At 35.6% G+C, this 27,588-nt stretch overlaps 1 protein-coding gene across 5 annotated transcripts in view; it reads left to right on the top strand.

Annotated features, from left to right (window-relative positions):
• Positions 1–27,588, top strand: part of DPH6 (diphthamine biosynthesis 6) — a 202,449-nt gene that overhangs the window by 66,715 nt on the left and 108,146 nt on the right. For 3 of the 5 annotated variants that reach the window (XM_017827397.1, XM_017827400.1, XM_017827402.1), the window contains exons 8-12: positions 1,061–1,148; positions 9,273–9,426; positions 10,323–10,454; positions 14,191–14,320; positions 22,653–22,827. In XM_017827397.1, the coding sequence (XP_017682886.1) occupies positions 1,061–1,148; positions 9,273–9,426; positions 10,323–10,454; positions 14,191–14,320; positions 22,653–22,827 (679 nt within the window). The remainder of the gene's footprint in view (positions 1–1,060; positions 1,149–9,272; positions 9,427–10,322; positions 10,455–14,190; positions 14,321–22,652; positions 22,828–27,588) is intronic. The other 2 variants (XM_017827398.1, XM_017827401.1) reach the window with 1 other exon arrangement.

The following is a 27,588-nucleotide window of genomic DNA, read 5'->3' as shown; positions in this document are numbered from 1 at the left end:
GATACTGCCTCTTGTGAATCAGTGTGACAGATTGTGTCTGTAAAAATGAAAACTAAAACTAACTAATTTGAATCAGCACAGAGGAAGTTTATCATTGTTACCAACAAATTTGGCATTAAAAAGTTGTGTCTAGTAGTCTTCAATATCAGATGCGAGATGATTGAATCAGTCAGTTTCTCAGTGTGAAATATTCTGTGTTGTTAATACTTCAAAAACTAATCCCTGGAACATAAAACAATGGACTTCTAAAAAGATCTGTTGGTGAAATTAAAAGATTGCTTTACATATTAGTCTCTAGGATCTAAAACATAATGTAATTTTTGCTTTCATAGACTACAGCTAACTGATTCTCTCAATATTGGTCTGAAAGTGTGGGAAAAATAAGGGAAGATTGATGAGCAGAATTGTAAACACACTCAAGTGGCTTGCAGTTGGAGTGTCAAAAAATACATGTCTCATACTAATTGTTGTTTGACCTTGTATGTTGGATGAGTAGAACATCTGTGTTTAGATAACATAGACCTGTGATAAACTTAGGGGCACCCTATCAAGCAAAAAATCGTGCTTGAGATTCCTGCCCTGCTGCGGGAAAGATCAAAGCAGAATATTATGCCTGTGCAAATCCCTGAAGTACAGGCAAACCCAGCAGGTTTGGTGATCCTCTATCGAGGACTGAGACCCTGCAGTGCCCGTGTCCCTGCTTTTGTGCCTCTGCTTGAATGCTGCTTTGGGGACTCCAGTTGGAGAGGTAATGAAAGCAAACTTACACTTTGCATTTCAGCTGTGGTTTTGTGGTTGTTCGTGCATCCTGCCAGTGCCAGTTGACACAGGAGGTATAGTTTATTCCTTTTGAAAATTGAAAATTCTTGAAAATAATGTGTATGTTTGACAATATCATTTTATATACCAAACTACTTTTTCTTAATTTATATGGAAACACAGGTAAGAAATTAATAGATTTTCAATTAGTTACCTTGGAGTTTGTGTTATACAGAGGCTAAGTATTGTCTATATATAAAATTATATACTAATATTTGATGAAAAACATTTTGTATTTCAGAGATTCAGCCAAGGTGATCGTGCATTCTGCTGATGCATTTGCACCTGTTGGCTACCTTCATTTTCTAAAATCACACCTGGAGAATAAGGCAAGTAGTTTGAAAATGTTATCTTCCTTTAAAGATATATGCATGCTTTCTATTTTTCTGTTACTTTGTCACAGTTTGGAATGAACCTACATATTCTCATGTGGGTGTAATTTCAAATAACAATGTACATAATTTCAAATAACAGTGTACATATTTCATTGAATTTCAGAACTTACCATAAGGAAAGAATGAACATAAATGCTTCCTTGTGTCAAGTGAGTATATTTGACACAAGGAAGTATAGTATATAGGTAGTATATTTGTGTGGCATTTTTCATCTTGAAGCTTCAAGGTGCTCAGCCAGCATGGTTCAGTCAAGCACGTGTGTAACCTGTGTTGTACAGGTAGCTACACTGTAGAACACAACTATATTAGGAAACTGTATGAACAGTGTTGATTTGCTGTGAGGTGGCATCTCTTCTTGATGTTTCTGATGTAAAGTGGAAGATTTAAAACCTCACTAACCTTCAAAAGCTTGGGGTTTGAACATACTGAATTTTATTTTTTCTGTATGAAAGATACATCTAACAAATGACTTATGATCATGTAGAGGAGATCATCTTGGTCAAAAAATTTAAAGGAACCATTAGTTCACTGAGATTAGTTCTCTTAGTTTAGGATTCTACAGAAACAGCAGAACAGGAATAGGAATTCTGGGGGTTTAAAGGTTGCAGACTTTCATATGAACAGAACTAAGGTCAAACCAGAATTTATTTTTCTTAGTATTTGTCATTGCTTTTCTGTTTTTCTTTTTATTATTTTATAGGGAAAATTATTTTTTTTTCCTCCTGAATCTCTATAGGTTTTAATATTTTGTTGAAGAGAGTGCCTCATGATCTGTCTTCTACTGTTGCAGTCACCTTTTTATAGCTCTTCCTACGTTTTTCTGTACTTTAATGATCTAGGTGCAGAGATTGTTATAGAGTGTTATTATATTGATATTTCACATTTCATGTCTCTTAAGCAACTACATTTCCTGAATGTCTTTCAATAGATCATGCCTTCCCCTCTTCCCCCTCCCTTTTTTGTTTTTAATTTTATTTTTCCAAACAGGTAAAATACCTGTATGTTTTTCTTCCATGATGGCCTCATTCTTACCTTGGAAAGTAAATTGTATTTCATCCCGTCAGTTTCTAGTTTGGTATTTCTTTCAAAACTAAAACATTAAATATTTGTGTGGGTGACTGAAATGTTAACTATGTGACACAAAACCAAATAAACTGAATAAAGGAAAATTTGGGAATGGGGCATGGTGGGGAAGAGTGATAATATATTAATATTTCTTTGGGGGCACTGACTTTATTGCTTATGGCAGACTTGATTCTAAAATGCACCTTACATCACTACAATGTGACAGGCTAGGGAAAATGAAAACCACAAAGCTTTACATAAATCAGGAAAAAAATCATATTAAAATGCACAACATTTTATATAAGAATCAAGATTTTCCTTACGTCTGTTCAGTAGTTCTTTTCCCCCTCTTATGTAGATGTTTTAGATTTGGTTAAAGCCTCACCCTTTCAGGCATTGTTGTTGTAAATCATATTTCCAATCAATTGTAGACAAAGCTGTCACACTTTCTAAGGGGTAAGGTTTGCAGAGGGTTGCCCTGGACTTTGGTATATAAAATTATGTATTGTAGAGTTAAAAGAAAAATAGTCTAATTTCTGCAGTGGTTGTCTCATAGGGAAAAGCATTAGAATCTTTTGGCCATAGATTATTTTATGTCATGATAAAATAAGCTAAATTTCCGAGAAGTTATGAGTATGGAGAACTAGTAAGTCTTTCAGAGTATGACTGTTAACATCATTTAACTGCGTAATGATAAATGCATGCCTTCAAGATTGATATGCCTGTAGTACTGTACTTTTTGTCACTATTTGGTGTTGACCAGCCCTACAGAAAATTTTAACTATCAGTTAGTAATTCAGCACTTGAAATTCAATCTTATAACAACAAAGTACTGCAGGGGAAAACTGCTTTAGAAGGAGAACTAATTTTAGTTTCAGGCTTTCAAAGGATTGCTGAAAATTAAGCAAAAAGAAAATGCACCTTTATGAACAATATGTAAAAGTAGTCACTTGTGTACGCACTTTGAAGAAAACATTAATAGACTCCACAGTGAAGTGTAACTCTGATAAGTATTATGACATCAGTTCTGTTATCATTTCAGCTATGAGGTATAGATATTTTTAACTGTATTGTATATTAATTTTTATCATTGTTATGTGCCACAGTTGTTAATTTTACATTCTTTGAATTTACTTTTAAAATCATTATGCAATTATAGCTAGTGTAATCTTAGTCTCTGCTGTCTTTCCTCCTCTATAATGCATTTTCTTTAGCTAAATCTCTTCATGTTTAACTACAAAGCCTGCCTAGAAATTTGTTTTAAATTGTTTCTGGCAGCAAAATGAGCCCTTGTGCCTAGGGGAACATAACATTTTACTCACTGTTCTGGTTTAATACATTACTGTGCAACTTCAAGATGTGTTTTTGCATAATAATTGAAGCTTTTTTTAACACACCCTCTTTTCTTTTTTAAACAGTGATACAGAAAAGGCTAAAGAGATAAATATAAGATTTTATTAATAAAATATTATTAAAAATTTGGTAAATACTTTTTATAGGGATTTTATATATTAAGAATAAATAATAATGGTAATAAGACATTAATGTCCAAAACTTGGGAATGCCTCATTTACTTCAGGGTAAAAAACAAGGTCACCGCTCTAACATAGATACCTAGTTTTATCAATATTTTACTTTGCCAATAAGACACTTCATACATTTACAGTGCAGAATGTTTTTTGTTCAAGGGAGACAATTTCTGAAGCATATTCCAGAATCTTTAAATCAAGTGTATTGGCTTTTGTACTCAATAAAAAATTAATTTTGAATATTTTCAATTAGGAAAAATACAACTGTGAAACAATATTTTTACTTTGTCAGCACAGTGAACTTCCATAAATTTTTACTTTCTGCATATGGACTGTTATTCTATTGTGTTGCCTTTTAAGTGATCATAAACAGAAATTAGAGCTGTTGGAACCTCTGCTGCTGGGAACATACTTTTGATGACAGTAGTGAACATATTAGCTATTGTTCATGCTTTCAGATTTGCTCTTTCTCTCATTTAATAATGAATACTTTGTTCCCGTGTTCCAATGAGTAGGAGCACTTGTACATCAAACAATACAAGCTGTGAAACTGCAACCCCTTAAGTTATGGATAGTCCAGAATTAGAGGGAGTCATGTAGTTTTCTTTCTATATTTGGCAGAAGAAAGGATTCTGTTTGCCTGTAAGAGGTGCAGGAATCATACCTGCTGCTGCTTTTTCTTGTATAATACTATTGCATTATATTACCTCTCATCAATTGATATTGTGTTTTCCTGTTTGTAAATGATCTTGACTTGTGTGGGTGGAACACTTTTCAGAAGTGCAAGCAGTTTGCCCCTGTTAAAGATCAGGAAATCTATTTCACAGGTCAATTTGGAGATAATTTTAAAAACACTTGTGAAGTTCTCTAACTTGTAGACTCATAAATTTAGAGAAGATTTTCAGGAGATATTTGCATGTCATATGTACTAAAGGTGCGTTATCCTGCAGGGTATATCTGATTTAACATAGTTCCCTGTTTCTGTCCAGTTCCTTCAGGCCTGAATTATTTTAGTTAATCTACATGCAGGACTTTAGCTGTAGAATTAGACTTTATCAGTGATGTCAGGGAAATTAGGAAGGAATTTCAAGTTGCAAAACATGTTTTGCTGATGTCATTGTGAGTAGCATTTTTTGAATACTTTGTCATCATTGAATGATACTTCTTCTACATAACCTTTAGTTTCCCTTCTGCATCATAAGAATGTAGATAATTCTTGTAGTTTTGTTTTCAAAACTTGGTAACAAATACTGCAAAATTTTTTTTGTATGCTGATTTATTTCAAACACTAAGATAGTAAATAAAGGATTTTCTTTCCTACTCCATTTGATTGCAGGTTTAGTCCAGTTCTCTTAGAAAAGATAATTTTTAGTACCCTTTTCGTAATGAAGATACTTTATTTGAAAGAATTTTGGAGTAAAAGACTTTCTTTCCTATGAGTTTGTGTATTGTACTCAAAATACTGCAAGATGTATGTGGTCTCTCTCATTATATTTATTTCAAGGAGTTCTGTTATCAAGGTACATCAAAAGAAATAAAGAGATTATCATAATCTTATGCCTTATGAGATCTCTACTCCACTCTATTGTCATTGCTGCTCAGAGGGAGAGTTATCAGTTTTAGAACTGTGTTGTGATAGGTTTTTATACCAGTTTCTGTAGCGGAGACTGTAAGCTTTTCAAGAAGGCAATCTGTTGTTTTCATAAAAGACCACTGCATGGAATTTCAGCTATATCAGTCAAAGTCCTAGCTCCAAGGCTTTTTCAACAGGAGAATTTGGATCTTGTAACGCTCGTGCATTTGCTTAACTTCATTCTGAGCGTGCTTGCATCAATGACATGAGTTATGTGAATATAGTTAAGTGTATGCATACATGCAGGCTCTGATCCAAAATTAGATTGGTATCACAATGTACAGTGGGTGTGGGAGAAACTGTGTAACAAATGAGAAAATATATTGCTTCTGTGAACTAACATGAAAATGTTATGTGATAAAATAGGTTCTGTAAGATTTAATTAAAATGTCATTATAGCAAGCTTGATGTTTTCTTTTTAAAGTGATGAGAATATTATTCAGGGAAAGTTAGTCTATTTGTGGCAGTCTATAAGTTTTAGCTTCTTAGATTACTTTCTCTGTTGAGAGGAATGGAAGACCAACATTTGTATGAAATTTGAATATAGCTACTAAACAGAGTCTGGCAGCTCTACTTAGGCTGTCATTGAACCTGCTGTTCTTTGAGTGCCAGGGTTCCACACCTAATACTTTTCTGTAGCCTGCCCCTGTGCTGCTGCAGAAAGCGATTATTTACCCATGGTTTTTGAGCATTGTGGGAATCAGCCTTTAATGAGTCATTGTGATGTATCATAGACGTTGACATCAACAGTTGTCTCTAATTATTGTCTAAAATTATTTTTGCAATTACATAAGAGATATTGTAAAATTTCTGATATATCATAGTAATTTCCAAAAATTTTGCAACTGACCAGCTTTTTATTATTTGTGGAAACACAGATGTATACTTTTATTTATCTCCACGAAGCAATATTGATATAAACCTAATTATTTATAAAATATTGACTTATTAGGAAGAAGGGCTGTGACTATGGATGATACAAAAATTTCATGTGGCATCAATTTGAGATATTTATAATATTACCAAATTAGAAAGCTACAAGGGAGTTCTCTATGTTATACTAAACCACTTGTGATACAGTCTGTGAGGCTCACTACATCCCCATGAATTTTTTTATGAAAGATATTTTGAAGAAATTATGTTTAGAAACACAGATGAAAGAACAATTTTAACAGATAGCATAAAAATGGAATAGGTGCTCTTTTCATATTCCCCTGCAGAGCATATAAATTTGGTACTCCAGGTTAGGGAGTGGAGAGAAGTTACAGGTCTTTAATAGCAGCTACAAAAGATAGCTGTAGCTCTAGATCTCTTAAAAGGTGATTATGTAAAGCTTAATAAAAGTGAGTAACAAACTGGCAAGTTGGAACTTTTCCCTTTCCAGTTAACAATATTTTTTCCTAGTGACTGATTTTTGTTGCATATTGAAGTTAAATCCAGGTGATGTAAAAACAAACCCCAAAGCATCATTGTGATAGCGTCATTCACATCACCATGTCTGTGCATGGGGGTAGGACCAAGAAGTGCAAACTCTGTACATGTTACATTAGTACTTCCCTGAATACCCATGCTGCAATGCAAATTGATTTCTTCATGGTGGCTGTTATGAATTACCCAGTGAAAGCAACTAATTTAATAAAACAACAATTTGCAAGAAGGAAGTGATAGCACTTTTAGCACTTGATGCCGCTATGTAGTCTGTATACTTCCTTAAAGTGACAACTCATGAGAAAAAAATTGGAAACTTTAAAAAAAATTGAATATTCTTGTAGCACAATCCAGCTTTGAATCTATTTCAGTGAACTTATTTGTGTTCCTGCTTTGTTTGTTTGTAAGTCATACCTGAAGGCTTAGGGGCTATCCGGCAGCCCTCTAGGTAACAGCAAAATACTGATGGCAGTAGCCAAAGGTGTAATTCAGTGAGTGGGAAATGGTAGGGGTGCTGCTGGATACTTGTATATTGTAATGTTGGAATACATGTCATGTTTGTGCTAAATTGCAGTTTTCATCTTTGTGCTATTAGGTTACGTTTACTTGACTTCTTTTAACCTCTCATGTACAATTGATTCACATAAAGTAGACTATTGCCTTGACTTTCATGTCTTTCTTGGAGGAATGAATAAAATGAAGTCCAATCAAAGGACATCAACCTCTCTTAGAGAATAGCTTTAGTGTTTACAGTGCTTATAAAACTAACCATGAGCCCTTTTAGAGGCAGCAGAATTGAGTTTCCTCTCACAGGTACTTTAGCTTTTTTGTACTTTAGCCTTTTCTTAAAATTTCCAAATACACTGCTTTAAATTACCAGAATCCTTTTTCACTCCAGTGAAATCTAATATTGATTAAATGAATTATGTTTGCAGACTTCTGATGCATACTATAGTTTTCTGCCTTTTTTTTTGTTTGTTTGTTTGTGGTTCATATCAAGAGAAAATTTTGAAGTTGCAATAAGATATGTTTTCTTTTCAAAAGGAAAGAAAAAAATACAATAAAATTAAACAATAAAAATTACTTCACTATATGACGTTAATATTCTTTTTTAATGACATTTTACATGGAACACTAATTTATCAGCTAAAAGAATATTCAGCAGTTTCGAATCCATATTTAAGGATTGCCACAGGCTTCCTATTTTGTCAACTTTTTATCTTGCTTTATTTGGCTTTATTAAAATTTTTGTGAATTTAGTATTTAAGAAGCCTGCAGAAAAATGCATAGCTTAGACACTATATGAAATCTGAGATATTTGTGAAGAAATTTAATTGATAGAATCTGGAGTTACAGTATGTGGTGGTAATTGGTTAAGGTTTATAGATAAATTCTGTCAGAATTCATATTGCTTTTAGATGAAGACAAGTAGTATTAGCCAAGCTAGTGGTCCCAAAGTTAATGTGCTCTGCAGATGAGGGTGCCTAGTAAAATCAGATGAAAGAGAGTAGGGGTTCTGATTGCTCTAAAATAAAAAAAACAAACAAACAGAAAAACAAGCAAACAAAACAGAACCGAAATCAACAAACCAACCAACCAAACAAACCCAAAAATGTATTCTGTAATTATGTGACTTGTTGAAAATATAATGAACACAGAATTTTTGAAGACTGGTAAGTAAGCACTCTGCCTGCATGTTTTACTTTAAAAGGTGTGTTGGGTAGTTTTTTCTTCCTAGTCCTAAGAAAACATTTGGGAAGGATGATTCTCCTTCATTGCCAAGAAATTACTTTGATTTATAGATCTTGGGAAATGCTCTTTTGGTATCTCAACTCATACCAAAGTGTTTGATGGAAAGGATAGTCTTTTTGAGATAATAGAAGGATTTTTGGTTTTTTACGTGGACTGCCTTCATTCATGGTTCCAAGAGTTTTAAAACTTTCTTGCTAGTCTTTTGTTCGGCTTCAAGTGTTTGATGATGGTATTAACTATAAAATTGTCACTTTTGTGCTTGAATTCCTTTGTTCACTTAGTTTATACTATTTTTTTAAAAACATAGTTTTTAAAAACTCCTGTATATAATTGTGGAATAGCCTTACTTCATCATATTATTCTTTCTGTCTCTCTTCTTGAGTCTCATAATTTTTCATATCTACTGTCCTTACTTACTACTAAGTCTGCACTTTTCTTCCATATGATATGTCAACAGGAGTATGTTATGTTCTGCCAGTTTCTGCAATCTAATGAGAAATGGTATGCTATTCTTCTGCAAATTATTCTAAGATATATGCCTGTTGAGCTACAGCATTTTTTGTAATTTAAACACATAATTTGATAAAATGTGCTGATTTCATACTGCTTGGCATGCTGTTTACTTTTTTATTTTGTAATGTTTGTCTCAAGCAGGAGGAATCTTCAGGTACTTTTGTGGTCAATAGCTGTTCTTGTGACATAAGCTGCACTGATGACGATATTTTCCCTTCATCAGAAGACGATGAACCACAGAAAACCATTCCAGTCATCTGGAAGCCTTTGAAACCTAATTTTTTGGATTTCAGTGAGTTTTGCACAGCTTTAAGAAAAAAAATCAGAAAAAAAGATTGAATATTTCATGCCAGGTGAACCATGTTGTTAATTAGTATACGAACATTCCTGAAAAGAATGTACTCGACCTGTAATAACTAGTCGGAAAAAAGAGAATCTACTAGAATGTATTTTTCTGATATGAATGAATAGATCTGTGGTAGTGAAGCGTTTTGCGGTAGGTTACAGGAGCATAACATTTTTTCTTTCCTTCTCTCCCTCTCCCTCTCCTCCTGGGAGTACCACAACATCACTGTTATACCACGTACAAAGGTGGATAAATTTTCTGAAGACTAAGTTTCACAGCTAACAGTGTTTAGTATTGAATAGTATTGAGGTACTTGGTATTTCTTGGATATTAATAAGTGCCTGGTAGGCTTTAAAAATGTCTAAACATGTTATGCATTTGCAGAGATTATCAGAACCAGGTTAAGCACCTAACTTCCATTAGAATTTGGAGTACAAGTTTGATAATCTGTTTCCATGTTGCTTGGATACTTTTGAAAATTTTAGTTTTTCAGTGTCACCTCTTGTGCCAAGTCTGTAAACAAACAGGCCGAGACATTGTAAAAGGTCAGCAAAAATGTAAAGGAGAAGAGAAAGTAGTGAAATTCTCAGCTAAATGTTACTTAAATGCATATTTCTGAAGGCAGTGTTGGAGAAGAATTTGTCAAGTAGCATTTGGAAGCTTTGCTACCAGCACACTTTTAAATTTTTATATCTGTTTGTAAATATTTTTGAACATGGTTTTACAGTTTGTGATTTTCTTTTCCATAGAAGTTCTTCTAATTAAACAATTTAAAATATATCCTAGGTTAATTTGAAATCTTTCATTATTATAATCATAGTTCTATTCTTCTTTTCCCATAGCTAAGACGTTTGCAAGTTCAGGAAAATCCCTGAGTGGTTACCAGTGGTTTTCAGGTATCACTGCCTACTTCCTTCCATCAGAGGACACAAATGCTCAAGATGCAGCACGGGAAGCATTTTCTTCTCTCAGAGGTGCTTTAATCAGTTAATACATTATCTGCTGTCACTTAATAGTGTTTTTAATATGGTATTAAGGAAGAATCTGTATTGTCATGTGGTTTTATAACTTTAAATGTTGTGGTTATTGGTTTGCCATCTCATTTTGCATTTGATTCGAATCTTTGATATCAAGACTGCCAGCTTTGATATTTAACACATCATAATTTTACTGGCTTTGAAGACCCTGGAAAGCCAGAGTAGTGTTCATGTCACTGTAACAATACTATTTCCACAGTACTTGCCCACTTTATAGCTTTCTTGAAATATATACTGTGTGTGTGAGTATGTATGTGTGCTATGGATGCTGTCTACTTGCTAAAACAATTTTGTAGCTACCATAATTTTAAATTAAGTTTTCTCGGAAGTTGTTGTGCATTTTGGCATCTAGGATTAGGTCAGTAGCAGTAAATCTCATTTATATTCCTAATGTAAAGGAGATATTGCTATCTTGGGAATCATGAAATCCAGGTTCCTTACTATCCCACTCTTGCAAGATAGTGACATAAAAAATAAAATGTTCATGGTTTTGTTTTGTATTTTTTCATTGAAAAGTTTAAGTAAAGTATGTTTATACATGTGTCATTCATAAAAATGAAACTAATTTTTAGTATCTAAATGGTTAAACTCATATTCTTGTTTATGAATTTGTGTAAGGTATCATCCTATCATATCATATGTTTTTGCATGCGCAGCAGAGCATTCAGGATGCAATATAGCATGGAAAAGAAATCCTAGAATTTTTTTCAGAAGCAAATTTATACTTGGTAGAAGGTCATTAAGCTAGTTTTTGATTGTTTGGAAATCAACAAGGTGGATATGATCAGAAGTTTACTAAAAATGACAATAGTTTTTATCTGCATGTAATCTATAAAGTGAAGCAAAAGAGTTGTACAGTGTTTTATTGTGTTCTTATTATATTTGAATGGAAGTCTGCTTGTACATACAGCATGTATTTTTGCCTTAGCATCTGCCAAAAAAGATTTGTATTTGACTAATGCAGTAGCCTATTGCTTTCAGCAGATTACTTGCATTACCTGTATTATTGCAAGGAAAAAAAAGTAATTTTCAGATCCTTTGTGGAAAATATCAATTCTCACATTTATATATTCTCTTTTTGGAAGTGGGTGTGGAAAGCTGAATGACTTATGGTTCTGGCATGGCAAAAGAAACTATTTGTTTCTGAGAACTTAATCTGCCAATGGCTTTTTCTGAACTCGTAATCTATACAGCAGTTCAGTCTTCAATGCTGTGAGAATGGAATAAGCATAGTCCTTTTAACCTCTTTGCTGGGTTAACTGATTTAATCACCTCTAAAATGCTGACAAAAGGATTTGGAAATGGAAATTTATTACTAGATGCTATGAAATGTTGTTCAGTAAAATGGATGGAATTTTATGAAGCCTAAAATGGGAGGAAATGTCTTATATTACTATTTATACATTTAGTTTCTTAAACTCTTTTGTTAAACTTTTTCTTTAGATGTGATTAGAAGATGACAAAGATTACTGTGCTTTATATAATATAAAGCAGCTCTGGTGAAGTTCTATAGGCTTGAAGGAAACTATATGGATTTTTATTACACATGAAAATTTAGTCTAAAATGCTACTTGCTGTAGACAGTTTGAATACTGTATTTTGTGGCTCTCAGCCTAAGGATGCTGGATCACCACTTAAAAAAAAAAAAGAAGTTGTACTTCAGCCAATGTAACCTCTTGGGTTAGTTCTGTTTGTACAGTTCTGCTTAAGTAAGGGTGAGTTTCACCTGATCATATTTCATAAATTATAAGAAACCATGAATGTCTTGAAATTCAAGAGAAAGGCTATATAGTTTCCCTGTATATCCTGGAGATATGCTATGTAAGATTCCTCTCCCTGAGAAACAGAACTTCTTGGAAGAATCCAAGTAAGATTGGTAACCAGTTCACCATTTATGCCTTTATACTAGAGAGAATGCTTTGGGAGTCAATTTTATTCTGATTACAATCCAGGGAGAAGTTATTTTCCACCATTTCTCTAATTCATGCAGGGAGAAAGGGATTGTACTTTTACTTAGCCGATTTTTTTTAAATAAAGGCAGAAATTATGAATTTGTCCAAATCACTGCCTTCAGCTTGCTCTGTGTCCACAAATTAGAGTCAGTTTGTTGGCTCCTACATTTTAAATTTAGACTGAGAGTGTTTGTGTGTGAGGAGCTATGTGTTGGGAGTTTTTTCTCCCTCCAGTATTTCATGTAATGCTTCAGAACTTCTAACTGCAGTCCAAGACTCTTTCTTCTTCACTAAAATTCTGTCTGGAAATTTGAAATTTGTCCTTTTTTCCTCCTTAACTGGTGACATAGCAGCTGGTATTGACATAGTGATTGCTGTCAGGCAGCATTCAAATACATTTGTATTTTCGGACAGAAGTGCTATTGTGTGCTAATTTATCAGCTGATTTTTCTGGAAATATATTTTGATTTCATAGGAGTTCCGTCAATTGTTAAAAAAACTCTTATATCCCTTGTGCACACTTCTGACTTGTGACTTTTCTGTCAATGAGAATTACCCTCTTCAGATTGCCAAGTATGGCAGTATGGCAGAAAAGCTGAGATATTTAGAAAAAAAATAAGTATTATTGTGACCAAACTAATCTTTATGAAAGTGTGCAAATTCCTGAACTGTCTTTAAAAGCACTGAAAAGTTTTACACAAAAACTATGTTTCTCACTAAGACAACAACCATCAGGGATTGTCTTTATACTCTTGTACTTCTCAAATGGAAAACTAATATATAAGTATATGCATGTACACACTGTAACATTAAAGGGCACGATCCCCAAAATTACACTGAGAAGAGCTTTACATGACTTTTTTAAATTAGGTGACATAGTACTCTCTTATTATATATGTTCTATATTCAAAGAAGCTTTTGTCTTCATTTAGTTTCTATTGCTCATGAGTTACAAAAGATCCACACTGCAGAGCGGATCACATATCTTGTTACGTGATTGACTATATAAGAGTAATACATTCTCCCTGAGTGCTATGACTGGAATCTTCTATGCATACACATTCAGATGATCTTGACTTCCTGGTATCTTTTCTTTAGCTGTCTGTCTGAGCTTTCCTCTGCTCTCATCTTTCCTTCATTTCTCCTGTGGCCACTTCTGTTTCCTATTGTCTGTCTTGCCATTCATAACTCTTTTTTTATGTGAAGATTATTATTGCAGTGAGAGTCTTTAAAAACAGCTTAGACAAGCATCCCTCTGGAATAGCATATAAATATTTGATCTTTTCTTTGAAGAAGGTGATGCACTGAAGGACCTCTTATTGTCCCTTTCAGTTCAGTCCTTTTGTGATTCAAAGTCCTTTGTAGATTCCTAGCTGTCATAAAATGAAGCTCCTGCCCCCCACATGGAGATAATAAAACTTACGGATGCAAGTAATTTGCACTGTAACATATCTGCATGCATGAATGCATGATGTGTTTTCATGGGGCAAGAATTTACCACTGCTTAGAGTAGATTATTTTGTATTCTGTTTTTGTGTATTTGGAAAACTAACATGAAAGAATTTAATCAAAACAATAGCTTTATATTGGAAAAAGTATATTGCAAAGTATTCAGTCATGTTATTACCAGTTGGTTTTGCTGAACAAAACCAGGATTTGTGTCCTTCTACACACATTTAAAATATTCTCTCTCTAACAGCTATATTATTTTTATCCTGCAGCTAATATGACTTCAGAGGGATTGAAACTGAAGGATATTATTTTGGTTCATCTGTATATGAAGAGCATGAAACATTTCAGTGTTATAAACTCAGTTTATGAGACAGAATTTGATTTGTGTCCACCAGCAAGGTAGGATTAGACTACTACTATAGTATATTTATGATACACTGTAATACACTGAATTATTGTTGCCATATTTGTGAAGCATTTTGCCAAATGTTTATGCCTCAAAGACTTAAGTAGAGTTTTGCTGCCTTTTGGAGTAATCACATCACAGCTTCTCAAGTCAAAAACACTAAGGTTAGAAATTCTTGCCTTATTATATATCATAAGGCTTACAAATGCCCCCCCATTTGGACTTACAGAAGGATAATACATTGTTTGCAAGTCTTAGTTCTCTGTGGATTGAGTGAACTGACAACTGTTTTATATTGCTGGGATTTTATTTGCTTTTCCTTTTCATTTGCATCCCATGACCTGCTGACAGTGCTTCTCAGAAATGCATCCCAGGATATCATCAGCCGTCTTTGCCACAAGGGCACATTATTTGCTTGTGTTCAATTTGGTGTCCATTAAGAACCTCCAGTCCTTCTCTGTAAAGCTGCTTTTGGGCCAGTGGGCCCCCAAAATACACTGCAACTCGGGTTTATTTCTCCCCAGTCGTAGGACTTGCAACTTTTCCTTGCTGAACTTGATGAAGTTCCTGTGTGCCTGTTTCTTGAGCCTGTCAAGATCCATGTGGCTGGCAACTTGCCAAGCGTACACTGTGTCCCATCATCCAGATTACGAATGAAGATGTTGAGCAGGACTGGACCCAGTATAGGCTCCTGGATGTTCACCTGTGAAACTTTGTGCCAGTGATCCCACCCTCTGGGCCTGGCTGTTCATCCAGTTTTCAATCCACCTCACTATCTGCTCATCCGGCCATTACATCAGCAACTCTCTTGGAGGATGTTACAGGAGACAGTGTCAAAAGCATTACTGAAGTCCAGGCAGACAATATTTACTGCTCCCCCCTCACCTACCAAACCAATCATTTCATCATAGAAATTCAGTCTGTCCTATCTTCATACTCAGCTCCTCTCTAAGTCTTTCCTGGGTGAGGGACTCTCTGCTGAGTGTGTCTGGGTGCCAACAACTGCAGTCCCATGTGCCTGGGTGGCAGCGACTGGAGAGACCCAAGTGAGCGAAGCCCAGTGCCAGCTGTGGGTGTGTGTCCCTGCGTGTGTGTGTCTCTGTGCGAGTGCAGGGTCTGCACCAGTAGCTGCAATGGGGCTGCAGCCTCCTCATATGTCCAGGTGACAGCAACTGGGGAGAGGGGGATCCAGGGACAGCTGCTGTGGAGATGGAGTGTCTGAGCTGGGCTGCTGGGGCAGCTGGGCTGCTTGGATCCCCAGCTTGGGATCCAAGTTGTACGTGTGCATGTTTATATTGTTTCCAGTGCAACTCCACCCTGCGCAGCCAGGGAGGGGAGCGGGCTGAGGCTTTTGATGATGTCTCGGTTTGTGTGAGGGCTCTGTGTGTCTGACTGCATTGATTGGTGTGGCTGGCCAAGGCTATTTGTATATATGTGGTGCATGTGTCTGATCTGTGTGCCTGTACCCACTGGGAATATGTCTTGGCCTGGCTACGGCTTGGAGTGGGTGAATGGAGCTGGGACAGCCTCACCTCTCTCTGGTTGTTTGATGCAGCCTGATTCCTCCTAACTAGTAAGAATATGGAACTGCAGAAAAAAGGAAAACAAAGCACTGAGATAGAAAGTAGAAGGGAAGTGAAACAATGCAAAAGTGTAGGAAAGCTATTTATTTGTCTTATTATATGAGGCCTTTGCAAACTGTAATATGCTTATTTCTCCATTACCATTATTGCAATTTGTAAAGTGAAAAGAAAAGGACTCTGCCCAGAGTTTTGAGCAATGTGAAGTGTCCCTTTCCCACAGATCTTCCTGTGTCCTCAAACAAAATAGGAAAAAGAAGGGGAGCAGTATAGTTCCATGATATAGCAGGGAACCTGTTTTCAACATTTATGCTTGTTGGAGTAAAGAGTAGGAAATTTGTGCAAAAAGTAAAATGGTTAATCTGCCTTAGATGTATGTTTAATTTAACATTTCCTAGTTTGGAGAAAAGTAACCAGTATTGCCAAGGTTTAATTTGGCATCCTTTTTCAAGCTGTTACATTTTTTTTTCCAGAATTTGAACCTTTTTCTTAAACTTAAAAATTTGAAAGAAACTTGCAGCAAGGAAGGGCTTTTGATTTATTCTTCTAGAATGGAGAAGCGGTCAAATAGTTATTTAAATATTTGTTTTCTAAACAATGTTGCAGGGAATTAAGATGTCAACCAACCATACTTGCAGGCATCTCCATTACTGAATTTAACCTGTTTTTCTGAAAAGTACTCGAGGTAGGGCATGGAAGCCTGTAAATCGAAAAGAGAGTAAGAGGAAGCAGAGAGAGCTATGGATGAGTGAGACCTCCAGTTTGACTGGTGGTGTTTTCCCTTCCCGAGAGGGAAGACCAAAGCGGATTAAAGATGAGCAGGTTCCAAGTGATTAGTTCAGTTTATTACATTCTCAGCTGAATCCTTCTTTGTCTGTGTGCTTGCCCAGCCTTCCCTCCTGCTCAGAGACTCAAAAAGTTAATTACTGTAATTTGCAAAATGTACGTACAGTGCCTTAGTACATGGAAATCACGGAGGTGGGTCTGAAACCCTGCAAGACTGCCTTGGCACCTCACCACCACTTTGCCATCCTTCTTGGTTTCAGCTCTGTGCGATGTGCCTGTTCGCAGTTCCGTTGTTTTCTGTGCTAAGTAGAAAAGGTGGCTGTTCCTAATTGTGTCCTAGCTCTACACACAATTTTTATTCCTGTGTCTTTTGTTTATTCCCCTCCTTCTGATTACAGAAAATCATTCTGTTCAGAAAAATTAACTACCTTCATCATTTAGCTAGCATTCAGGAGGCTCAGCATGACAGTACTTTGAAACAAAGATGCTTTATTTTCTCTATACTGGTAGTTAACTAACCGTATTTTCATATTGAGATGGAAGTTCATAGCATTTTCTATTTTTCTGAGTTCTTCATTGCTCCATGGGAGCTTCTGGCTGCTGAGCAATTTTGAAAATCTGGTCGTATGTAAGGGAAACCCAAAATTTTAGAAGTACTCATATAGCATCCAGATATTGCTATTTTCTGAAAATGTGAATTTATATGGAAGTTGAATAGATATCACAGTGGTTATTGTCATCATATATTTTCATTTTATTTATCAGTGATACATCTATGCTCTCTGGATGTTGGATGTTACTTGATAATAAAATCCCATTTTTTATTACTGAAAGATTATTGCAGTAATTACAAAAGCGGCCACTTGCTTGAGATTTGTTTCAGGATTTTTATTTGTTTACTTTAATTTTTGTTTGCTAAACCTATTTTTCAATTACATGCAGTCCTTTAAACATGGAAATACGCTTGATGGTCGAGTTGAAGGCAACCACATAAAAAGGTTTCAGAATAACTTTAAATAAACCTGGAGGATGACTATCCCGTGCCGAGTTCTTACGTTCTAGGGAAGTCTTGTAGTAGAAGTGTCTGCCACGTGTGTATCGTAGGCTTGACACGCAGTTGTATGGTGGGCATGTGCGAGATGGGAATATCTGCAAGTGCGTGAGAAGTTTCTACTGGGGCTAAGCTGCCAGATGTCTGGAGAGGTCTAAGTACAGAATAAAATTTATGGACAGAAGAAAGTGAAAACAGAACAAGTTAAAAAATGATAGGCCTGTTTATGCAACCTGTTTTTTCTTTCTGCTCCCCTCCCATTCAACTACTTTTCACAGCTGCAAGTGCATTAGCGTCAGTACACTTTGGATTTATATCTTTGAACAGAAGGGAAATTTATACTAGCCTGTGAATCACTGGAAGGGTCTATCCAGGGCCTTCTGAAGATTCAGAGGAATTTTGGCTAGGCAACCAACTCTCTTTCCTCAACAATTGAGGACCCGGGATTCATCTGAATCGTTTCTGATGAGAGAGTTTGTTTTCTCAACAAAACTGTGTTTGGCTTTTAGGGGGGTTAATAACAGCTCCAAATTGAGATGTCTCAGTTACAGTTTTCTTTCACATTTATCTTTTCCCATTTTTGGGTCCCGTTTCTCTCACAGGAAGATTCAAAAGATTCTCTAGTTAGGGTGCAGGTTTTCTCATAGCTACAGGTGTGCTATCCAATTTAAGATTTTAGTTATCAATATGTCTTGATGCAACTGTGGCCCTCAAAAAAAGTGTTGAAACTGTAGACGTTTAAGTGCTAAATAGAGATTAGTTTCCGTTGCGTAGTGGTATTGAAGATGTTGCCTTTAAAATATATTGAAAAAATAAGCAGTAGATGAAAGATTCACAAAGATACTGATTTTAAGCTTCACTTTGAAAAGCTATCCCTGGTTAGGCAAAACCAGAAATTTCTATTCCATCTGTAATCTTTAGTCTGGCTTCCAGATCAAGTGCCTATATAATTATAATGATGAGGTATAAAAAGCTTTAAAAGTTTAGCACAGTTGCACTCTTTTTCAACAGTAATAAACTGCTAGGTTTGGGATATTTTTGAATTATTTGAAATATTTTAAAGATATTTATTATTTTATTATAAGGGCTGAGGCATACAGATGTAACATTCCCTTAAAATTAAATCATACTACAATCTACTCATGTAGAGATTAATTGATTACCATGGATAGTTTCAAGAAGTCTGTGTTTGCTATTAAAAATGTTTCATTAGTTTGAAAGAGATTCCTCATAGCATTCACTTAAAATAAACAATTAAATTTCTGCCATAGGTATAGATGCAGGTGAAACTTCCCCATGGCACTGTACTAGGTAATGCCATAGTTATAATTTTTGTTCCATTGTCTGTGACTATTTCAATTTTTTGTTGCAATTGGAAAAGGAATTATACCAAAGACATTGTTGCTCAGTGGAATTGAACTATGGGGCTACATTCAGACAGCACACTTTAGGTCACGTTTCTGCAGTTTGCTCTTGGTGGCAGCACAGCTCTCCGGTGTATCTGCTGCTCCTCCCTGTTCTGTATTATCTTCAGACTTGCCAAGCGTTCACTGAGTCCCATCAACCAGATTATGAATGAAGATGTTGAGCAGGACTGGACCCAGTATAGGCTCCTGGATGTTCACTTGTGAAACTTTGTGCCAGTGATCCCACCCTCTGGGCCTGGCTGTTCATCCAGTTTTCAATCCACCTCACTGCTCCTCTGGTCTGTACATCATCAGCTTCTCTTTGAGGATGTTACAGGAGACAGTGTTAAAAGCATTACTGCTGCCTTAGTAGCAATGATTATTAAGTCTTCCTTAAAGTGATTATGTTTAGAAACTTCTAGGTGTTTGTGACAAATGTTACCTTGTTCTGTTTATTTTTTTAAATACAAACCCAAAATAGTTAGCTGAGGAGTTGCTTTAGATTCTCATCATGAGATGTGATCCAATGTGGTTGTTCTTAATTTCTTGTGTTTCCATTAGATAATCAGTTTTAGTGCACTTACACATTCATTAAGAATGCCAGTGTGAAAAGAAATTACACTGATGCTAACACTTATTCATAGATTCCCAAAGCATAGTATTCTTAATATCTGTTGTACAGAATCTTGTATGTTGCATCTAAGTCTACCTCTGACATCGCTTGATGGTCTAGGTGTGCAGTATGCAACTCCTGTGTTATTTGGGTGTGGTGGGTTTGTTTTTCATTGGAAATTGGATAACAAACACCCAGCCCATGAAATTTTTGCTCTTTTTTTTTTCTAGTTATGTGTTAAAACTAGTTTTCTATTTGTATTTTTTTATTGCCTTTGTTAAGAGGACTTGTTTCTTTTCACAGTAATTTGTGTTCTTATGCATCTGAGATAGTATGCTGAGAATTCAATTGCTATAGCTTGAAAACTTCCACTTGGGTCATAGGTTAATACAGATCGTAAGGGACCTCTGGAGGTCATATAGTCCAATCCTGTGCTCAAAGCAGGGTCAACAGTGAGGTCATACCTCTTATCTTCTTCATATTTTTAAAACCAACTGTTTAGCAATTTTCTAATGTAAAATACTATATTTTGTACTCTTATTACAGAATATAAAGTGTAGTAGAAAAATGAGAGTTTTAAGTATAGCAAGACAAATATTTAAAAGACATTGTTAAGATAATCGTAGATTGACATTCCCCTACACTGTCTGGGTGTCACACTCGAAGTCAGGAGGAGGATTCTTCAAGATGCTGATTGTAGGCCAGGATTACTAAATCATAGAGGAATGAGAGTGTTGGCTGTGTGTACCTTCAGGGAGTAATCAGTAGCCACCCGCATAGTCTTCCATCAGTAAAATGACAGGTAGAAAGATTAGAAAGTTGCAGGAAAATGGCTTTTTTATGATTATTTTTATGGAACAAACAGATTTCATAGAATCATAGGATATCCTGAGTTGGAAGTGACCCACAAGGATCATCAAAGTCTGGCTTCTGGCCCTGCAAAAGACAACCCCAAGAATCACACCCTGTGACTGAGAGTGTGGTTCAAATCCTTCTTGAACTCTTGCAGGCTTGGTTCCATGACCACTTCCCTGGGGAGCCTGTTCCAGTGCCCAACAACCCTCCTGGGTGAAGAGCCTTTCCCTAATATCTAACCTAAATCTCCTGTGGCAGCTTCATGCCATTCCTTCAGGTCCTGTCACTGGTCACTACAGAGAAGAGATCAGTGTCTACCCTTCTTTTTCCCCTCACGAGGAAATTGTAGACTGCAATGAGGTCTCCCCTCAATCTCCTCTTTTCCAGGCTGAACAGACCAAGTGACCTCAGCTGCTCAGCTTCCACTCAAGACCCTTCACCATCCTTGTTTCCCTCCTTTGGACGCTCTCTAATAGCTTAATATCTTTCTTATATTGTGGCACCCAAAACTGCACACAATATTCAGGGTGAGGTGGCACCAGTGCAGAGCAGAGCAGGATAATCCCCTCCCTCAACTGGCTGGTGATGCTTTCCCTGATGCCCCCCAGGACTTGGTTGGCCCTCCTGGCTGCCAGGGCACTGCTGACTCATGTTCAACTTGCCATCAACCAGGACCCCCAGGTCCATTTCCACATCATTTCATCTATGTTGCATTTTTGTTTATGTCACATTTTTATTTATGTTGCATTTTGTCCTGAAGAAAAATTATACAGCAGTTTGCATGGCTGCATTATTGCATTCTGCACAGAGACCTGGTTGTGAGAGTTCTCACAAGCTGTATGCTGGAAGCACTGACTCAAGATTGTGGATCTGCACTAAATTAGCAAAACTGTCTTGAAAATTTACCAACCCAAGCAGAAAATCCATTCATCCATGCCTATGCTAATAGTAATGAGGAAAGAAATATTATATTTGCATGTGAGAGATGGGGATAAAAATAGTTTTAGAAGAAATAAGCAAGAATATAGCTTGGAAGAAATAAACAAGATGAGAAAAATTTTATAAGGCTATGTTACATGATATGTAAAGACAAGTAATTTTTGGTTGGATTCCTGCTGGGAGCTGAATGGCTTTTTTATGCATGGACTGCAAACATAATTATTTTTCAGGCTTTGAAATGTTGATTTCCACACACGCACCTTTTGCACTGACCACATGCAACAGACTGTCTGTCCATCAAGGCACTCAGTCTTCCTGAGAGGAAACAAAAAGGAACTTTATAAATGAGTGCTGAAGCAGGTTTTCAGCCCTGTCATATGTGTGTATTGGTCATGCAACTTAAAGTATAGCAGAAAAATATGCACAGTATTACATGATAACTTGTGAGAAGGGTGTAAAGGAACTATAAGCTGCTGCTTTTTCAGACAACTTTGACACTGTCTCTCACAACATCCTCACCGACAAAGTCAAGAAGTGCAGACTGGATGAGTGGACAGTGAGCTGGGTTGAGAACTGGCTGAATGGCATTTCCAGAGTAGTGTGGTCAAGGTTTTTTAAAAAAAGAATTGATGAATTCTTATCCATTCTGTGATTCCGTGATTCAGTGAAACTGAACCTCTAGACCAAGCACTGGAAGCAAATTCAGTGACAAATGTCAAAAAAAGACTGCTTTGCATTACTTATCTGCCATTTCCAGAGTAGTGTGGTCAAGGTTTTTTTAAAAAAGAAGGGATGAATTCTTAATAAAGTAATACACATTAAAAATAAAATAAAATAAATGAGCCATTGGCTATGGTGCTAGTTTCTCCTTGGTAATGGAAATTATCTTGCTGGAAGTCTGAAGCTGATCGTTATTTGGAGAGCAGATAACAGTGTTAATCCTAGCAGGTTGTTGTGATACCCTAGCTTTTGTTATATGCTCTTGGCAAAATTTCCTAACATACTGGCCGGACCAAAAAAACATGGAAAATCAGTGTTGAAGGCTGGTGCAAGCAAACTTACTGTTTGAAAAAAATAATTCTCTTGTGTTTTCAGAGTATGTGTTGAAATCTCGTTACCTGATGGAGTACTGTTTTGCATTGACTGCCTTGCACATAAGTACGACTTTGCAACAGATGATGTGTTACATGATGAAAAGCTGGTCATGCATGTACAGAGCATTTCCCACTGGGCACCTGCTAGCATAGGACCATACAGTCAGTCCATCAAGGTACGGAATTTTTGTTACTTCATGGGAACTATATGTCCGTTTACTGAAATGAATACAGTTATAAAGTCTCTTTCTCCCCCATATGAATGTGCAAAAGAAAATGTGTAAAAAAAAGAAACCAAATTAAAAATGAGCATTTTGCATTTATATTTTTAAGACTTACAGACAACTTAACTCTCATCTGTCTTTTGTTTTGTGATAACAAAACTGGTTAAAGTATTCTTTGCAGAGAATCTCCAAAACAGCATACTTCTGTTGTATATTGTACTTAGACAAAAAAACTGTGTTGCATATGTACTTTTATAATCTGCCTAGGATATAAACAGAATTTAGGAACAGCTGAGGCTATTTCAATGTCCTTGTTAAAGCTCAAATTTTTTATAGATAAGTCAATCCTAAAATGCTTATTTAATGAAATCCTTCTTGAGGCTTGTGGTACTGCCTAACCATTTAAAACAAAAGCAAGGTTGAAGGACTGTTCTTTTTTCCAAAATAATAACAAACTGAACAGAATATTACATACTATTTAGAAGTATGAAAAGGAGACAGTAAAGTATCATGGAAAGGTAGACCAAAATTTGCATAAAAAGATTTCCTCTTAATATTGTATTTCTTGTCCAGCTAGTACAATTCTGACAACTAGTGAACTGTCTCAACCTTTTCAGTTTCAAAATATATATATATTCTTATCTTACCAATACTCCTCTTGAGTAATACATTGTCCAGTCTTGTGCAGACTGATCTAAGTGACATGGTATGACATCTGTTTAAATTTCCTGAAACTTCTTTGAGTCTGCAAACCCACCTAGTGTAACGGCCATGAAATTTTACTTTGTTTTGTCTTTGTACTATTTTACAGAAAATTTCAGGAATAATATTTTGCTTCAGAAGCTCATGTGGAATTTGTTATATTTTTAGGAAGTAATGTTAGTGTATTACTCCTGTATGAATTCTGTTCTTATAGGAGGGTGGGTTTTTATCACCTGTGTATATCCATTTTTCTTGGTTTATTAGACTTTATTCCATTCAGTCTTACACCTTAATGATCATAATTGTATCATGTCATGCATAATCCTGCAAAGATAAAATTTAATAAGCTTTGCATCTTTGTTATTTGGAGAAACTCCAAATAACAACATTGCAACTAATCTGTATGTCCTGGAACGGGCATCAACTAAATTTGGAAAAGGGAGTGAACTGACAATTGCTTCAGTAACCCAGTGAACAATCTTATTCTGCAAATGGGCCATAAGTAGACACTGCTAGATCTTCTGGTGGTATGGGACAGTTAGCATACCCAAAGGAAGGTTCATATCTCTTCAAATATAGTGTAACCAGTAACATTGATCAGCAAATCAAACATTAGGGAAAACTTTCCACTGGTGTGTTTTGTTTTGCTTTATTTTCTTTTACCCCCAAAGGAACATTTTAATCTAGCAACATTATTTTCCTTTAAGGTGTAAAATAAGTATTTTTACTTTTAAAAACTGATTACCACAGGAGTAAAGTAACAGTACTGAAAAGTTGAACTTCTGCTAGAGGATCACTCACTTGTCATCATTTATGGCTATGTTCTGTCTCTAGTCCACAAACACATGTATGGGGAATGGTAGGGTACATGCCAGCAGTATTTTTAATTTTCCTTTGCAGATTTTTCCTTACTACTACCAACAATGCATTTCATCTGAGTATCAATATTAAACATCCCAGTTTTGTCTTGCTAAGAATCTTTTGACTTTTTGGTAACATATTTCTATTCTGCAGAGCTTGATCCAATACGTGTCAAATGTACTGGAACAAGTAAACATTTCAGTAAAAGTTTTTAATATTTAAATGTTTTTCTTTCTAAAATAGCATGTATAGGATGTAACCTGTAAAACCTTTTCATAAGAATACATCATAGAAGAGTGCATAAGCACATAAAGAGTGTATTTGAATTAGAAAATTTATTAATGGAAGAGAGAGGTTTTGTATCTTCTTACACATGAATTTTCCAAAATTAAAATCTACTTTAGGTGTGTTTTTACAACTTCCTGGGCCTATGTATGGACAGGTAAGTGTTAAACTCCTAAGTTCACCAGTGAAGTAAGCACTTCAGTATATTTTAGGAATGGAATATATTTTTCAGAATAATTAGGGAAGGAACAAAAGTCAGGTTTTTTATCTTTATAATAAAAAAATATTTCAAATTATAATAATTTTATTATGATGAAATGTTTATAATTTTTTAATGTTTGATTAACAGATACTTAATGATCTTAAAAGAGTAAATGGTTATTACCCTTATGTTGTGTATCTGTAGAGTTGGATTATCTTTTGTTTGACAACAACTGGACAATTAAATTTTTGTCTTTTCAGTCAAATATGAAGTTTTCTGGACACTGGGGAATCATCATGTATTTTTGCTCAGTGTTTTTGCTGAGTTCAGAATAGACCAAAGACTAATTAATCAAGGTATTGCAAGTTGGGATAGATGTGCACTGGCATGTGAGAGCAGTGGAAAGATGTAGGTAGTTCATGCAAACTATGGAATTCATACTTCAAGCTCAAAAATCACTCAGCAGAACATCATTTCAAATCTGTAGGGACCTTGCAGGATCCTGCCAAGAGTGCTATGGGAACAAAAAGTAAAAATTTTAAGTTTGCTAGGAGAATGTCTTAACCTTAGTCTGATAGACACCAAATAACTGTGGCAGAACGAAATTAGGATTTTCAAAGTATTTATAGCAAAAATCTTCCTCTTTTGGGATTAGCATTCCTTCTCTTTTGGGATTAACATTCTTTAAAAACATCTTTAGTGTTTCTACTTGTAAGAAGTAGACAGGAACTGTTTGAATATACAATAAGGCTGACTTTCTTATAAAAAAGAAAAACCTGAAATCATTTAATTTGATTTCCTTGGTCCGGCTCCACCAGTCTTAATGTCTGTGTCAGCAACTGGAATGTAAGTTACATCAGTTCTTGTAAAGGCTGATTTCTGTTGATTTCACTAATGTAAAAAAAGTAGTCTGATTACATCCTTCTAATAGTAGTACCACAGGCTATCCAGGCTATACAGTCTGGGACTACGTGATGATACATGGTTTGTCTTCCTCCAGATCTTTGCTCTGCAGTGAACACCAGCCCAGTTTGTGCTGGTCACTGGTAGGAGCTCGGTATTTTTACTAAAGATACTTCACGTTCTCGCGGTTTTTTATCACATGATTATTTTATTTTCTTGATTTAATTCTGTTTTACGAGCAGATTAGAAGATTTATCAAGACTAAGCAGTAATTGGTAGCTTGTATAGAAAAAGCTTACTTGCTATTTTCAGAAAAGCAAACAACACAGCTCTACGTTAGTGAGTTAAACATGAAGATGCACTGCAAAGCAGTATTTCTGGTGAGAAATTTATACTGAGACCTTTCACGATTATTTATTTTGTGAAAATATCCTTTGAGCATTTGTGAACTGTGAGCATAGTTCATTTAAAAATAATTAAAAAAAAAAGGCCCCACGCAGCTGAAACACTAACCACAAATTGTTGCCTAAGAATGCATGGAAAGTTGACAGTGTTTATACCAGATGTTCTTCTAGTATGTTAACATAATTTAAAAGTCTGTTCGCACATACAGTTGGTTTGCTTTGAAAAAGTTTCTTAATGTTTTTCTATCTAGAAATGAACAAATAAACTGCCACAGTAGAATTTATCATACCTCACATTCCACAATATTTTTTCATGGTGACATAATGTATTTTATACACATACCAACATATATGCATCTATTACTTGATTATGTCTGTTGAACCTTTTAACTTTTCCTTGTGACCTCAGCTCTTTCCCTCTGAGAGCTGTGGAATCCCAGTTTGAACAATCCTTCAGGCATCTTTTTCTCAGTTTTTTCCTCTGCACTATCTTAACTCAGTAGCTTTCTTCCTATCTTTTTCCTTTTGTGATTCAACAAAAGTATATTAAGTTATGCCATATCTAGTAATATGGGGATAGAATACCTGAAGGTTCCAGTCTAAATAATGTTCCTCTGGGATTGATACTTGGGATGATATTGTTACCATTTTAGTCAACTACTTGGACAATAACATGTCTAGCAGGATTGTGGATGACAGTAATTTGGATAGTGCTTAGTGCCTTGGAGGGGCAAGGCTGTCATTTGGAGGTACCTAGACAGGCAACCAATAACGAAAGCCTCATGAAATTGAACAGAAATAACAGAAAAGTCCTGCAGCTAGGATAGAATAGTCCCATGAAGCAATGAAGGAAGGGGACTGTCTACATAGTAGATCTACAAAGAAGTAACTAGAGGTCATGATTGTCAGCTTTCTAAATGTTAATTGGAAGTTCACCATTGCAGCAGTGAAGGCTAACTTAATACAAGGCAGCACTGGTAGGGTTGTAGCAATCAGGTCTTCAAAACCTGACTCACAAGACTCTCAACAGACTGTTCTAATGTCTTAGTCCTCCTCTAAGCATAAGGTTGAATTAGGTGACTCTAGTAACCCTTTCCAACCTAATTTTTTTTCACATTCTATGCTTAATATTAAAATTACAGATTTACTGACAGAGTAACAGAAAGGAAACATCATAATTATAGTAAAAAATAAATCCTTAGTATAAAACTTGCTCTTCAGGAGGAAGAGGTCATTAATGGTCCTGTATGGAAGAGTGCTTAGGACACTAATATTTTGTAGATGAAAGCAAGCAAGTTGTACTCCAGTGCCACTGGCATGCCCACTCTTGTGTATGAAACCTCATCACAAATATAA

This window comes from Lepidothrix coronata, unplaced genomic scaffold (genome assembly GCF_001604755.1).
Source record: "Lepidothrix coronata isolate B3197 unplaced genomic scaffold, Lepidothrix_coronata-1.0 Scaffold138, whole genome shotgun sequence".
Classification (NCBI taxonomy): Eukaryota; Metazoa; Chordata; class Aves; order Passeriformes; family Pipridae; genus Lepidothrix; species Lepidothrix coronata.
The sequence above is the reverse complement of the archived record's forward strand: the minus strand, read 5'-3'. Positions and strand labels throughout refer to the sequence as shown.